Source organism: Pseudomyrmex gracilis, unplaced genomic scaffold (assembly GCF_002006095.1).
Source record: "Pseudomyrmex gracilis isolate BER0280 unplaced genomic scaffold, ASM200609v1 scaffold_296, whole genome shotgun sequence".
In the NCBI taxonomy this organism is placed as follows: Eukaryota; Metazoa; Arthropoda; class Insecta; order Hymenoptera; family Formicidae; genus Pseudomyrmex; species Pseudomyrmex gracilis.
The window spans coordinates 88945-106114 of NW_018020880.1; the positions used below are offsets into that span (position 1 = coordinate 88945).

General features: G+C 36.4%; 1 protein-coding gene across 2 annotated transcripts in view; it reads left to right on the plus strand.

Annotated features, from left to right (window-relative positions):
* Window positions 1-17170, plus strand: part of LOC109859867 (extracellular matrix-binding protein ebh) — a 40974-nt gene that overhangs the window by 13487 nt on the left and 10317 nt on the right. For both annotated transcript variants that reach the window (XM_020438526.1, XM_020438527.1), the window contains exons 2-5: window positions 12602-12745; window positions 13542-13686; window positions 14234-14320; window positions 14756-14882. In XM_020438526.1, coding sequence (XP_020294115.1) covers window positions 12602-12745; window positions 13542-13686; window positions 14234-14320; window positions 14756-14882 — 503 coding nt within the window. The remainder of the gene's footprint in view (window positions 1-12601; window positions 12746-13541; window positions 13687-14233; window positions 14321-14755; window positions 14883-17170) is intronic.

Here is a 17170-nt window from a genome sequence, read left to right on the forward strand (position 1 = left end):
AACGATCGAAATTCGTTCGGACGCATTTCCGAAGGCGTATAAGGATCTCTGTGTTACGTATGTGCATCTTGATCTCGTTTTACGTAATACGTTGCCGGCGGCTGCATTCAAGGAATGCATCGTTGCGCTCTGCGTGTGCTCGAATTGCATTATATACGCGAATATATTATCCGCACTGGCGAAGCGGACTGTGTCGCGTATATACAATATAATAACTCGCGTAATAATAATTACGAATCAAGATAATGAAGATCGCGATTTCATTTTTTATCTCATTAAATTCGCGAGTGTCGGCGAAATTGTATATTGTTACTTTCTACTCTCGCATTGTAACGAGTTCTTCGTGAGCATTGTCTCTGACGTTTATTGTATTCATTGCACAGTTTTTTTTTTTTAATCGCCTCGTTACACGGACGACAATAACGACAGCAAAAAGACGTTTTTGTTTTTTTGGTTTTAAATCTTTCGACGACTTTTCTTAGTCGCCGTATTTGACTCTCACTCTGTGAGAGTCACACTAAAGTAAATGTCTGGACATGTATCAATGGCCTCATTTATTAAAGAAATAATTATTGGATACATAATTATTAATCATAATTATTAATCATAGCAATTTCCAATTTAAGTATTAAAAATTATTATATCTTAAGATAATATTTGGAATTATTAGTTTCTAACACACATTATAAATATTTAGTTAATTGGTTCTTTAATCAATGTCCGGGGGGCCAGAGGTGCTTGTCGGGTCGTTGGGGGACATTTGCCTTTTACAGACGCAGGTATACGTACACACGCGTATTGAATTGTTGTACGCGCGTGCGGCAACAATTTGGCAATTACCGCGCGTGAATGACTTTTCTTATCGGAAGTAAAATTCGATCCCATCGCATGTCTCGCTTTCTCCAATCATTGCCCGCCACTCTCATTCGTGCTTCACAGCACACGGTAATCGATAGTCCAGGTAGAAACATGTAACACGAAATTGAATCGTATAAAATTACAGACATATATAAAAATTACAGGCATATATAAATATATATATTACATATACACATATAATACGTATATAAATAAATATTGTACATATTTCTTATTTCTGTTGATTATTCTAAAATTCTTTTTATGCGGCACATGTATCCAATACCGCGAATCTGAAATTCTTCGCGAAGATTGATGTTGAGGAATTGATTTCGCGCCGCGCCAATGATTTTTTTTTTCTTACGTAATTGTGGCAAATGGAGAAATGCACGCGCTCATATATGCAGACCGCGCGTCGCTCGTAATTTACGTTGAAAGTTAATTTATAAATTTACACGCTTCATTTGCCGTGCAACTTTTTTTCACGAATATACGCTTCGGCTTTCTTCACACGGAAACTTTTTTTTTTTTTGGAGAGAAATTGTCGTTAAATTACTCGCGCGCGATAATAACGTATAATAGGAGGAGTATTTATTTTGTAGGATTTTCAACGGAATTAGTCAGAATGTTTTGTTTTTAGCAAATTTTTTTTTTTTTTTTTGAATTTATTCTCGCATTACCGACTCTCGGTTTTGCTCCACATCCTCTGCGCGACTATATTACTCCGACGGTAAAACGTACCTCGAATAGTAGTAAGATTAACCTTCACGTGGCATGTGGCGGAACACTGCCACTTCGTATATAGTGACGAGCAATAGAAGCAAAAGCAGATTAGAGAGCAGCAAGCAAGGATAAAGTGGAACAAGAAACGAGGGGGTTGCGAGGGGCACAGAGACGCTCTAGTGGTATCTCGAGTTTTTTGTTGTCCCACAACTCCTTCGATGCCGTAGCTCGAGATTATCCTCGCGAGCCGAGCTCTTTTTCTTTTTTCCCCGCCGCTTCTTCTTCTGGTTCGGTTCGCTAATAAATCCTATCCAGAGATATTTCTTCCTCCTTTGCTGCGTCTTAAAAACTCGGCTCGAAATTAAATACTATTTGTGCTCGTAAAACATTTTCTTCACTTCCTTTAAACTACGTTTCTTGTAGTTGAGTTTCTTACTGTTTCTTAAAATTAATTTTTTCTTATTTTTTAAAATACTTTTCAAGTTAGTGTCTTTTTTGATCGATAAAATATTATCGCACTCATTATCGGAGTCTTCCTTTGTTGTAATATTTTTTTTCGTTTAATATCTTTCTCATTCTTCTTCGACTATTATATACGTTATCTGGTCAAGGATATTCGTGTGAAACCTACACACTAGAGTTCTCTCGGTGCCCCTTCTCTCCTCTTTTCGTGTTTCTCCTCTTCTCCCTATTTCTTTCCCTCATTCCTCAGGTTCTGAGGAGGTCGTGACCAAGGCCACTGCGGCCATTGCCTCTCCGAGCCTGATCCCGTATCACATGTGTGTTCACTTAGGCATATGCAGGGTTGATGAGATAGGGGAAAGAGGGAGGGGAGAAATCGGTACAAATCATCGCAGCTTGACGATTCGGAAAAACAATTCTCATTATATTATACATATATATATATATATATATATATATATATTTTTTTTTAAATAATACAATTTTAATATGTTACATGTGTATTTTGTTTGGATATTTTATAATTTATTTTACGACAAGAGAGTGTCTTTATGTCTTACGTTTGTTTTCCGTGACGTAATATCTCTTTATATGAAATATGAGTTGAGAGAGAAAATTGAAGTCAATTTTTAGCGCGACTCAGGTCTGTGTGATCTCAACACTCCTTTCTCTCTCTCTCTCTCTTTTTCCAACACATGCACATTCTTGCTACGCATTACCTATATTCAATGCAAAAATTATATCGCGGAATGCAATCCGCGCATTTCGGTTTTGCGGGAAACAAATTCGATAATTATTTATGTAAACGCCAGAAAAAAAATTCTATTCGAATACTTTGGCTTTGCCCCAAATATTTATACAAGATAACACGTGCATGGTACTTGTATATTTCAAATATTACAAATATATATAAATATAAATATTACATTATATGTAAATATATATAAATATAAATATTACAATATATGTAAATATATATAAATATAAATATTACAATATATAAATGTTACAAATATATTTCGACAAAGCCAAAGTGTTTGAATAAAATTTCTTTCTGACGCTTACATTTTTGTTTGTATCCTGTTTCCTCTTTTATCTCAATAAAAATGTTATTGAATTTTCTTAATAGTTACGAAAACTCGCACGATACATAAATGTGTTTGCGTGTTAAAACGTTAAAACTTCTAAAACGCTTCTCACATATGCGCGAATACATCAATTGTAGTCGTCCGCTTCGTTCGTAATAGACCGCCAGCGTAAACAGTGTGCAAATTATGCGCTAAATAGCAACGAGTAGAAAACGTCGGGGCATGTGTCTGCATGTGTCGCTGAATGCAAAATTGCACACACTTGAAACAGCAGAATAAGAAAAAAGACCTGTAGGCACGAGAAACACGCGCTCGCATGGCACACACGCGCGTTACGTAACGCGCAACAAATGAACGTTGCTCTCTGAATAGATTACGATTACAATGTGCAACTGTCGTTGTGTGCGAATTTGCGCGTGTGTTATTACAAGTAGCCGTGGTGGTCACGCGCGCGTGATTGTTTTTTTGTCGGTTATAGTTTTTTACAGTTACGAAAATGATTCCTCCGAAAGCGACGACATATTCTTCTCTTTGGTGTAATCCGGTCAAAGAGGTTTTTTTGAACACCGCTCACTTTTTTTGCGCGTTTATTAGCACACAATTTGGGGTTTTTTTTTTTTGTTTTGAAAACCTGATGTGTTGAATTCCCATTGAAGAATTAGTTCTTAATCTACGAGTTTTTATCTGTACACATTTATTTCGGAAGTCATTAAATCGACGTTTCAAACGTTTCAACTGCGATGTACGCGATCGCGCAGTTGTGTTTACACTTCGGTTTTTTTTATCTTCGAAGTAGAGAGAGAGAGAAGCGCGTTAATAAAACTGAACTACATAAATACGTTCAAGTGTGTACAGGTAATTTTATTACTGTGTCATCTGAAATTGCAACATCGGTGCAATGAGTTTCTTGTTTTACACATTAATTACGAAACAACGTAACACACATACACATTATGTAATGCATAAACAGGTACTATAGTTTATTTCTTTTATCTTCTGTTACAAAATTGTTACATCATCATGTAACGGATCGTATTGGTCAATAAAATTTGCATAAAATTTTCCGACTTGCGCATATATGTAAAAACAAAAGATATTTCTTGTGTCGCAATTCGAAAAGTCACACCAAAATTGCAGACAACTCGTAGAATTCTCCTTATTAGAGGTTTGCTTCTCGAGATGTGACGCGTAAAACGAAAATTACAGCTTTTTATTTGCGATTTTAATAGCGTCGACCGATTGCAATCTTATGAGAAGCGACACATCCTCTTCCTTGAGAGAACGCTATCTTCTTTCTCACGTGCGCGAGAATAACTCGCAATAACTCGGGGAAGATACATCATAGTGAGGAAGAAAAAAAGGAAGATGTTTATACCTACCTACAATTTATTAATATTACAAAGAACTGATGTAATGTTCAAAAAGTATAGCGACACAAGATAAATGATCCAATAAGCGGATCAATAACCGAATACGTGCTGAAAAAAATAATTATTTGATATAAAAATTAAACATTAATTATAACAACTTTAAATTATTAGTTTCTAATTTGACATATACATGTAAATACTTTGTTATAATTATTTCTTGTCATTATTTATCTTAATGCGAAGAGGAAGATGATGGATGTTGTTCGGATTTACGGAATAAGTACGCGGGAAGCTTTTTCGGATCAAATTCGGAGAAAATGTTTGCGGGAAATAAATATTGCGCCGATATATCTATCAATTGCGAGAATCGAAAGCTGCGACCTGTCCGGCCGACTATACGAACAGAGAAACTTCTTCGGATGTCGGCTATTAGCGGATCAGCTCGATACTGACCGCTCGCGCGAACGGGAAGAAATCTCTTCGATATCATTGATACGCTTTCTTGAGCTCGCAACGTCGTTTCAAAGAAAGAAATATGATGAGAAGGATGATCGATTTTTTTTGTTCGAGATTTTCGCATTTTCTTCCTTCTTTCGTTGTTCATCGAACGCCGCTCTTTGAGCGACGAAACAAGTGAAATTTGCCCGACGGCAACTAGTTCCGCGGGATAAATTTGATTCTCTTTGTTGAGTCAATATAAATCGAATCATCGTTGATCTTAAGAGGCAAAATTATATCAGTCGATAAAAAACGCATTCATCGAACAGCGATTTTTCCATTAGATATTCTTTTTAAACGGGATTCGTCGCAAATCCATATCGCTCGAGAGAACACAGATCGTTATCTTGATTACATTACTAACTATAATAAAGTGTCTCAACTTTTTTTTCAACGCCACTCGCTGATAGAATTGTATTCCGGGCGGTTAGTCATGTGTTATCTTGACTATGAAAAAAGTGCAACTATATTGTTTTCTGATAGCGATAAGAAACCTGTTAATAGCGCACAGTCGTGTGTTGTTTCTAATGTGTTGGGATATTTTGACGATATATTTGATGTTTTGTAGCGCTGTTACACGATCGTTGTGTTTCTATATCTTTTGCTTTAAAAATTATTACCTAGACAAACTCTTGGAATGTTTCAAAATATAAAAAAGAAACTCCAATCCACGAATTACATAAAAATCAAAACAAAAATTTCTTTTTTAAACGTCGAGTATTCTTTTTATTATAAATTGCACGCGCCGTGAACTCGGCAACAGAATAAAAACGGACAGACAATTGTTGATTTGCGTTTGAAATTGTTTGCAGATCAAAAATCTGTTTGATAACAATACGTTATTTCGGTAATTTTTATCATCTTATCTACCTACATATCTTGTACGTTGTCATCACGCTTTTAAGCTGCGAGATGCATGACGTGGGAAATCTGAAAGGCTAGATATGAAGCGGAAATAATGGGAAAGAAAGTCACGCTCGTGAATGTCACGGATGCGGACAAATGATCCTCACCTTGAATGGTCCTCATCACTCGCATCTTTCATTTTACGCGATTTTATCTCTTATCTCTTTTTCTGTTTTGCTCTCTCAACATTCTAAGAGATCAGGTTTTACGGCAGAGTCTTTATTTGTCTGGTTTTTTTTTTTTTTTTTTTTTTTTTATCTCTCTGTCGATTTACGTTTTTACACACTTTTATTTATTATAATTTCGAGTACGGTGACGATAAAGAAATCAATGGCTACTCGATGGACTGTAAAATCATTTTATTTTTAGGGGCCACTGGTTCTCTCTCGTTTGTGTCGTAAGGTTTTACATTTTTATCTTGCTCTTTTGCTCATTCAACAATTGTGGTTCTATTACAATTTTATTTCTTTAAAATACTTTTTTTAAATTTTAATTAATAATTCATTAATTAAATAATAATGTGTGTAGGCAGCTTCAAGATTAAAAAAAAAATATATAAAGACGTTGGTCTCTTCAAATATAATGGTTGTTTGAAGCAAACACGGATGCTGATGTGTATATTGGTTGAATTAATTGATTGAAAACAAGGTATAAAACGTTTTTGACCTTAGGTCTTTTTCAATATAAATAAACAATGTAGTAATGGTCATAACATGAGTGTCGAATTAAATGTTCATGATGTAGGAACAAAACTTGACCACTATAGTAACAAAGCGACTTTAATTCATTAATTGTTTAAAATTAAAAATCGAAATTTATTCATTTGAAAAATGTAATCTGATAATGCGTACAATTTATACGCTGCAAATATATTTAATACAATCAAACACATCATTCACGTCTCGTACTCAAGTACACGGAAAAAAAAAGTTTTGCTATTATATGATCGGCAAGAAAAATTCGAGTCTACGAAATTTTGTGTTTCATCAACAAAATGTTTTGTTTTGGCCAAACAAATATTTTAATAAACTTAGTAAATGTTTTTTGCTGGTCATATAGTAACTAATTTCTTGCTATGTTAGCAAATCTTTTTTTTCCGTCTTAGACAATTTATATAAAAAATATGGTGCATGTGTTTACACAATATTTGTCATGACATACTCTGGAATCGCGCGTCCTACATATCGGCATTAATACTGTGTCAATGCGTCCGAAAGTAGCAAGAAAAGCCGATTATATTCAAGCCCGGGCGTTACAAATCGCATTACGGAATTGCGACCGTCTCGCTTAAAGCGTTGCGAGTAATGCGATGCGTGTAATAATCGATACGGGGAAACAAAATAAATAGAGTAACAAAAATAACAAATAGAAGAACACAATATACACCGTGAAATCTGTTGTGATTATGTTTGGCAAACTTTTCGTCGTATCGAGGATCTTGTAAATTTTCGAGATGAGCACTGGCCGATTTCTTTTTTAACGACGCTCCTAACGGTACGACTTCGGAATGACCGAGAGAGATCACGATATACACGGCTTTCTTATTGGACCATCGACGCGCATTATATCTTTTAATTGGACCGCCGAAGCATTGTAACTTTCCGTCTACGTGGAATATAGTTTTTTTTTCTTTTTTTTGGAAATCTCGGAATTAACGTGCGGAATAGCGCGCGATAATTACATCGTTGCTTTAGCGAACCTCGGACGACTTACATACGTATCGGTGTATTTAATTTAATTTTTTGCGTTCCACTTTTTCTTTTGTCGGCAGTTTTGCGTTCGTTTTTCTGAGAACAAGAATACAAGAAATTGAAATTTCTTTGCACATTTCTCTCGCATTTTATCGGAGAAAAGCTGAAAGAACACGTTTGACCGAGGGATCAATATAATAGAGAAATTTTATTTTATCAGGCAACGATAATTACGCAACAAACAGAATGCTTTTAAACGACTATAACGAGTATAATCGCGTCAATGGATGATATTTATGAATAGCCAGAAGAATGTTGAGAAAAAAATGTCGTGTCGTTTAGTAATAAATTGCATAATCGCGAACAGAACACCGCGGAACTTTTATGTTGCGCAGTTGAGTATTAAGTTATTGGACGGATTTTTTAATTAAATGTGTGCGCATTTACATAATTACATGTGTGTGTGTGTGTGCACGTAACATCGTTGCGACAAGGATTTCGCAAGCCGAAGTCGAAATCGACTATCGTAAATTTAATTAGATGCGACGCGCGCACGTCTGGAAGCTTTCGGTTAAAATTCTTGCGCGTACTTGCGCGTCGAATTACAAAAGAACAAAAGTTGATCGATCTAACTTGATTGTCGAGAGAAACTGGAGCACTTTAACCGTTATCACGTCGAGGATTATTACGCAATTAAATGTGATTTAAACCGATGGATTTTTGTCGATATTCGCATTCAATTTCTTTGTCGATTCGTGTTCAATTTTTGTCGCTTAGTGGAAAACGCAATTTCCGGAGAAAATCGCGAAGTTGGTAGCGAGCGTAAATCGCGTATAATGAAAATGCGAAGCCGATGATTTTCTCCTTTCGTGAGGCCGCGATTTCGCAAGTGATGCACGTTCGATCGCGCGGGACAGGAATCGATACCGCGGAGCGTATAATACACAATGCAACGTTGCATCTTGATTTCGCGAGACCGCTCGCGAGGAAATTAACTTGTTTAAAGTGAAAGGTTCGTGGCACATCCTGTATAGCGCGCGATGAATATCGTTTCCTCTCGCGTAACATTAGAGATACGTCCTGTTTAATTTGCATGTCTAAGAAGAAAAAAACGGAAAACATAGTTAAATGACGTTGAGAAAGGTGAGAAATAAGTGCTAACTTCTTTGAAACTTTAAAGAAGTCTAATCTAAACTGTAAACTCGCTCTAAACTAATAAAGCGATCGAACAAAACGATGTTTTTTTATCCGTAAACAAACTTCTCGCTGACTGAAAGTGTTTTTTTTTGTCTACCGACAAAGATAATCTCTCCCCAACCTTCGCACGTTGTTTTGTACATTAAAAAAAATAATTTTTTGCAATAACGGCAAAACAAAATAGGCGGAATCCGGTTTCTACGGGACGTTCCGAAAAATTTGTCGTAAAATCGTAAAACCAGTCTCTCGCCGCATATGTATATATATATATATATATATATATATGTACACGTTGCGTCTTTTAACGACGGATCTAATCTCAAGTTCCACTTTGAGCAGTTTCTTTCAACCATTAGCCCACATTCGGCGTTGTTCCCCGCAAGGAAAACATGACAATTCTCTGACGCGGTTGTGGCGGTGCATTTAGAAACCGCAAAATAACATCTCATGCGCCATTTTCTCACCGAATGAAACTGTTTGCCAACTAATTAAATTCGCACGCGCGTTTTTACGGTATTTCCAGCGGCATCGCTTTTCCAAAAATTACAATTGTCGTGAGAAAGAATATTTTTCAGAGATGATATTTTGAAAAATCCAAAAATGAAATTTGTTTCTTGTCAAATGTGTTAGATTTTCAATGTTTTTTTTCTTCTGTTACATATATCGCCACGGTTCTTTCCAAATAGAAAAACGTATTTGCACGATAAATCGACGATTGTCGGGACCATTCGTGGAAACAATTCTTCTTTCCTTCGTGGGAATTGCAACAATAATGTGAACGTTCCTCGCGGACAATAATAACGAAGGCGAAAAAGAGCGCTTGATCCAGTTTCTATTAAATACCGGCTAGGTATGCGAAAGAACGCGGGACGCAATGCGAGAAAGTTGGCGAAACTTAACAACGTTGCGGGAAAATTCGGGAACGCGATCGGAGAAATGTTGAACATTCGGAATTTCTCAGTGTGTATCATTTGTTTTCACTTTGTCGTCTCGTAAAACACACCGCCGCGTGTTGTTTGTAAGTTCAATTACATAAATCTCTAATGAGCTATCAACTCCGCTCGAAATTGTTCGAGAGATGACAGAAAAAAAAAAAAATGATCTTGTTCAACGCGTGTATTCTAGTATTTCTCTCGTAAACGTGTCGTTATGTTCTCCGAAAGGCGCGAGTTACGATGTATCTCTTTTCGTGGAAAGAAAAAAGAATTTTATACGAAAGAATACCTGCGGCAAGATAAATGTCCCAATGATCGGACCTCACCGACCGGACACTTATCAGAGAAATAAAAAATTCAAAGGAAAATAGTTGTTAGATAATAATAATAATAATTTAGGTAATAATAATAATAATAATTGTTGAGATGTAAATTTTAACCTTTCGTGGTCAGACCTCAAAAATGACAACGAGTCAGACCGGATCTGTGAGATCTTATACACGACTTTTAAGATCGAATATCTCCGCGAAAAATCTATATTTCTTTAATCGAAAATTTGAACACTTCTGCGTTGAGAAAAAAACAAATTGAAAAAATCTCTAGTAGTTTCGAAAACATGAGCGTTTAAAACAAACTAATTTTTTCTAGAAACGCCGATGCGCAATTTGAGTCTGGGAGACATGTCTGATTGCGAAGAGTCAAAAGGTGACAATTTTCAATTTTAGAAAGCCGACATTTATTTCTTTTGAAATTTTGAATTTTTTTAACGCAAAATTTATGCACCTATAGAACCTACATGTTGCGCAAAGTTTCTGGGTTTGTTGCTGGCCACCGCGACCTTCTAAAGGTAGACATAAAAAAAACCTACGAGAACTGTAGACTGGGTCTGTGAGACAACTTTAAGATCGAATATCTTCACGAAAAATCAATTATTTTTGTTCAATTATTTTCGAATCAAAAGTTTGAACAATTCTGTATTGACAGAAAAAAAAAACAGATTGAAAAAATCTCCAGTAGTTTTGAAGATATAAACGTTTAAAAAAAACTTACTTTTTCTAGAAACGGTCGATGCGCAATTTTTGAGTGGGTCTGGAAGACCCAGTTTACGAACAAAGAGTTAAATATTATTCCTAATTTCACATAATATAAAATATTTGCGGTTGTAATTATTTCTTTGAAAAATATCTACGGCCGTACTTTCCGATTATTGAAACACTTACTTTATTCTCTTGTCTCTCGGTCTTGAAAGACGACCTCAGTTGTTTAGCGATACGACAGAGTTATACGATAACCGACAATGATGTATGACGGCAAATTATCAGAGTAGTGTCATCGATGTAGTCAAGTGCCAACGTATATGAAAACTTTTTATTGTTGCTAGCAGATGGCAAGTTTATGTAACAATAATCTCTCGTTACGACATTAATGATTACATTGTCCTTCAGACAAATACGAATCGATGAACATGTCTCGTCTTGAAACAACAGAAGAGAAAGTCCCATTTGAGAATAAAACAGCAGAATAAAACTGCGTATACAATATATATATATATTCCGCAGAGATATTAATTCTTACGCTAATTAGAAAATTGTATATATTAATTCTCGGTTCGTTAATTCAAACTTTAACTACAAGTTTGAAACTTGATTGTCGCTTAATTTTCGCACTTCTAATTGCGGGTTACTCGCGACATTATTTGCTCTCGCAAATTGAAAGTCTTGTCAAACCGGCCGATTTCGAGAAAGACCTGTCGAGAAATTCCAACTTGTTCGAAAAAATTTTCTAAAATTTATTCGCGCGAAAGGCGGTGTGCGAAAAAAAAAATTTATTTTTGAACGCGCTCCCGTCGTGTTATATGCGCGCGTAAGAGAGCGGTGCTGCTCGTTGGCGACCCGAGTATAATTAATGACGACCGGTTACTGATCCTTGTTGTGCACTTGCCATTTGTAAATATAGGCGGGAATTTATATAATAGGTCCGCCTCATCCTCCGTATATGAAATATGCACGCGGAATTATGCAACTGATGATGTATTTCTAAAACGATGTTATCGAATATATAATTTGGGATGTACACGATTCTTGCGATAAAGCATTGTATGCGTTATTCTGTTATTAGAATAGCTTTTTTTTCTAAAAAAAAGTTTTTAAATTAACTTAAAAATAAAAAAATGTAATTATGCCGGAAGACTCGGCGTGAACAGGATATGTAATTTGCGAAATTTTGTTGAAAAATTGTGAGAAAAAAAAATTATTGAAATGGAAATGAGAATGAGAAAACAAGATTTCTTTTTCGGTACTGGCGAAAGTTGAAATGAAATTCAGTGAGACAATTAAGAGAATAAAATTGTTTCCTCGTGCAAATAATATTTTTTAACAACGCGTGCGTCTTCGTGTGTACGTGTCGTATGACGATACTGATTAGTCGTTACGAGCTACAGACCGTAAAATCGTTAAAGAATAAATTAACATGCCTAACGAACGTCAAGGAGAAATTGCGCGCTGTTGCAGGAAACGACTCCTAAAAATGAAAGTTTGATGTGATAAACAGAAAATTGCTATTAAAAAAAAAAAAATAAAAATACAAAGTTTAAAAATATTGAAACAAAAGTGATTTTTTGCAATATTTCTTCGTGTGTGTCAAATCAAATTCAAATTGCGAAAGACGTGACGCGATCGATTGTACAAAACTATATTAAAATAGGAATTTTCGATTTTCAATTAATAATTTTCACAAATTAACTGTGAAACTAAACTTTTTGAAAAAACGGAGTGAAATAAATGCGAGAATTAAAAAAAAAAAAAACGTTGATCCTCAAATTAATTTTGCTGTATCGTTTTGACGATTACATTTTGCAATTCGCATTGTTTAAGGAGCAGAGAAAAGAGACCGTCCAGAATGGGTCTTACGGTGACCGAAGATACTCCGGTGGACATGTTGGCCGGAAGTATGGAAATTCTCGTTCAAATGCCCCGTGATCACCATCTCCACACGCAGAGAGTTACAGTATCAAGGAGGTAACATTTGCTCGAAGGATATAAAAGCGCGACAACCAACACTTCTCCTTTCCCCCGTTTCCCTCTCCTCTCTAACTGGACTTTTTATTCGACAATTACATGTCTGATTGAACAAGCATCGCGAAAGACAATGGAAGACTCGGAATTTTTTTTTCTGGAAATTGTTTTACAAGAAATAGAATCACCTTGAAGATAGCGGACGCGAAATAAGAGAAGGTTCCGCGCGTAACACAATGAATCGGTGTACAAATCGATTACCGAACGAAAGTCCGGAATCCTATTACTGCAAAACGGCGGTCGGGTCGCGCGAGGTCAACTAAATCTACATCTCGGCAAATTATCTTAACGGTCGGGATTAGCCGAATTGGGTTAATTCGTTGATTCTTGAATGTGATTATGTCAATATATATATATATGTAAGTAATACCAGTAATCTCTCCAAATACCATTTCACACGGTAACGCGCATAAAGCTGGCCGAGTGAACGTGGTAATTAACATTCAGCAGCTCCAATTTCAAAATTATACTCGCTGCGCATCACGTCCACCTCAAGCAGGAGCACGCTTCCCTTTCTCTATCTCTCCTGGTGTTGCATCTTATTTGGTTAATTGCGAAGAAAACATTTTCGGTTTTGTAACGCGTGTTATTACGTAATCCGTTCTTATATACATTTCTCACACAAAGTTTACTTAGGCGTTAGAGAGAGAGAGAGAGAGAGAGAGAGGGGGGGGGAGACCGGAGCGATTTCAAACACTAAGAGAAAAAAACAACGTTTTTTAACTCAACGTGTTCGCAGCACGCCGATGATGGATCTTTTGGTGCAAATCGCGACGGCTCACAAATTGCCAGCTTCGAGTTACACGCTGCAAGCGATCGGCGAACGCGGCTTGATCCTGCCTCATCATCCGAACACTCCTATCGGGGCATTGGACGTTCTACAGGTAATTTTAATTTTACCGTTTTTAATTGTAATTCGGGTTATTCAAATCTTCTCTCGGAGTCGTCATCAATCACGCCGACTTTTCTGCGCGCGGTCCGTCGGTGGTCCGTTAATGATTCCGAACAAAACTTCCTACTGGCCGCGTGTCACATGAATTTCTGCAGCGACAACGCACTTTCTAACGACGAACGTCTTTGACGCTCGCTCGTTGCTTTGCGTGTTGGATTAACCCTTTCGCGTACACGTCCATTTCCTGCACCAATCGCGTTATGTACTTTCTCCGAGACACCGGAGTTTAATATTAATGCGATTCTTTGCGCGTGTGTCTTTGTGTGTGTGTGTGGTCTATGCGTTTCTCTTGTCGCATGGATTTAAGAAAAAAGAATGATTTTTAGTATGAAGCTTGTCACATTGTATCGTTTACGAGATACTTTTATCTGTACGTAATATCTACGTGTATTTCTCACATTCATATCTAAAATATATATATCAATAAAATCTATGAGGCGATTAGATTAATTCTGTTTTCTCTGTCTCGCGTGTTTCAGGTTAAATTACTTCCTAAACAGGGCACGTGTGTGCCGCGAAAAACGAAACAGTCTAATCAACCGTTTGAAACGACATTTAGATTGCAGGTAAAGTAGCGACAAATAAAATAAATGTCCCAATGATTGAACAATTTATATTAAATAAAATAATTATTAGCTATGTAAATATTTTAAACATGACAATTTATCATCTCACTGTTATTAGTATGTTTTTTAAATATATGTTTTGAAACATTAGTTTCTTTAACTTTTTACGTGATATAAATTACTTAATTACAATTAGTTTTTAAATAAATATTCCAGTTAGCACTCTTGTTCGATTACTGGAAAGTAATCGAAGTAAGTTATCTTAAGTGAAGCGCGCTGTTTTTATTTATTTATTTATTTTTTAAATAAAAATCTCATTTGGAATTAAATTGCCAACTTGTAACGACTATTCTATTTCTTGTGGTATAATGAACACTGCGAGAAATGAGTATAAAACGCAATTACCCGTAGTAACTTAGCAATTGATACACACAGGTGCATATGCCGAGAAATCAGCTTTACGTGTCGAGGGTCAGTCCAAAGATGAATCTTGGGAAAATTCTTGATGAAGTGTGTCGCGAGAAGAATCTCGATAGAAATAAGTACGAGCTGCGTCATCCAGGTATCTATACGTTTGCTTATGTCAAATTTATTAAGTTTATCATAGTTATTTATTTTACGATCTTTTTTTTGTTTTAAATAATTTTACACATACACGCGCAAACAATATTTGAAAAAACTTCTCAGAAAGACGTTACAGTCTGAAATTTATTTTGTCACTATTTTTATTTCACACTTATATATTTGTTTTATATAGTTTTATAAATATTTTATGTATAAAAAATTTATATATATATTTTACGTATAGTTTTTGTTTTGCGCTTTACAAACAATACTTACATCTTGTGGTATATCTTGTTTTGCGAACGCGCACCGTATTGGTAACACACAGGCCCTTATCTATATAATTAACCGCGAAGACTTATAATAAGATAGATAAGCGACAGAGTTTCTCAACTATCGATGATGTTTCAACTACGCCGAAGTTTTAAATTAGTGTCGCTTTGAAAAATAATAACACGGATAACGTGCTGTGCGACAAACCGATCACCGACTATTTGCTAATGATGAATGGTTTGCATATTACGAAATGATTTTCGTAACGACTTTCCGTTACGCATTCTCTCTCGCGGCTTACAATTCTTTACGGAATAAATAAATATTCAATGAATCGCAACGAGAGTTTCACGTAGAATAAATAGCTGCGATGCGCGCGCGCGCGCTGCGCTTTTTTATATACATCTAATTACTGAACTAAACACTCTCCGCTAATTAACGCTTATCTGACTAATTAAAATATGTAGAAAGAAGTATAATATAATTAATATAATTACGTTTTATATATATATATTTTTTTGTTCTGTTTGTAATACTCGTAGAAATTATATAAAAAAAATGCAATAATAGAAAGTAAAAACCGTTTTCTCGCAATGCGTGTGTTTGTGTGTGTGTGTGTGTGTTTGCAACGATTGATCCGGTACATGCGAATACGGGGCTTCGGAAGCCAGATGATTCGTTCGCATGTGTACCTAATAGAGACGCAATCCAATTTACCGAAAGTGCTTTCCGCATTGCGTGTGTTGATGAAAGTTTTCGTCCTATTTGCGCGTTCCCACTTAACTTGCGCGTACACATTCACGTATTTGTTAAGATTTTAAAGTAAATATTGTTCATGACAAAAAAAAAAAAAACAAAATTAAACTGAAGTAACACAACTTGGACGATAGAAATAAAACCGTCAAATTCTTTGGACAGATAATTTCGAACATTTTTTAAAGCAAATGCTTTGATTACTAATTAATATTTACATAACGTTCTCAAAGTGGCTTGTAATTTTTCTGATTTTATAAACGGAAACGGTTTCGATCTTCTATTAAAAAAAAGCAAACATATTTTTCTCATCGCGTTATATCCAATGAGACTCGTATCGAAATGCCTCGACCTAATAGCCCGAGGTGTTTTATACGCGTACCAGTGTTAATTGGATGGCAATTGAGAGTGTTGGCGATGTTCACTTTTTGACGGGTACACGGAGTATATATCGCGACGCGCATCCGTGCACGAGATATTTCAGTTAAGCTAGTTATATAGCGGTCAGCCCGGCTGAGAGATCGCTATCGCAAGGTTGCCGCCTGGCCTGCCGCGAGCACTTGTTACTTCTACTCGTTAGGATCTGCTCTCCCGTTCTCATCCTCGCTCTCGCGCGCGCGCTCCGCTCCGTCCTGTGGAAGAGCGAACGTTAAAACGGCCCGACACCCCGCGCTACCCGCTCGTGCTCGCTCTCGCATACGCTTTATAATTGATCCGCGTTGCACCGAGCTGCAACCGCGACGGGCGCCCGCGAGCGCGAGGGGAGCGGAGAACGCAATTCCAGTTCCCGCTCGCATACCTCCCGGTGCATTCACGTTCGCGCTGACGAGAGTCGTCCGGACGCCACGACGCGAGCCGATGCTCCCGCGGGCACGATAACCACGAGCGAGAGATATGTCTTAAACCGTGAGTGTTTCCTGCGATCTCTCTCTCTTTCTCTCTCTCTCACACACACACATCTGTCACTTTTTATGAAAAAACATTTTTTCTCTTATATCGCGCGTGTGTGTGAGATTGTAACTCGAAAGTACGCGGATTCTTCTTGCTTTGCGACTCGACGGTATCACGAAAAAACGGAATTTTTATTGAAGTTTTTACTGTAATGTTTTTTTTTTAATAAGAAAATAATTCAATTGCAAAAGATTTCGTTGTAGGGCGTATGCAGAAGAGTGAAACACTGTGTGTAGTCAGCATCGGAAAATTTTAGATATTTTTTTTATAAATAGTAATAAATATTTTTTTATAAAAAAATAAAACACA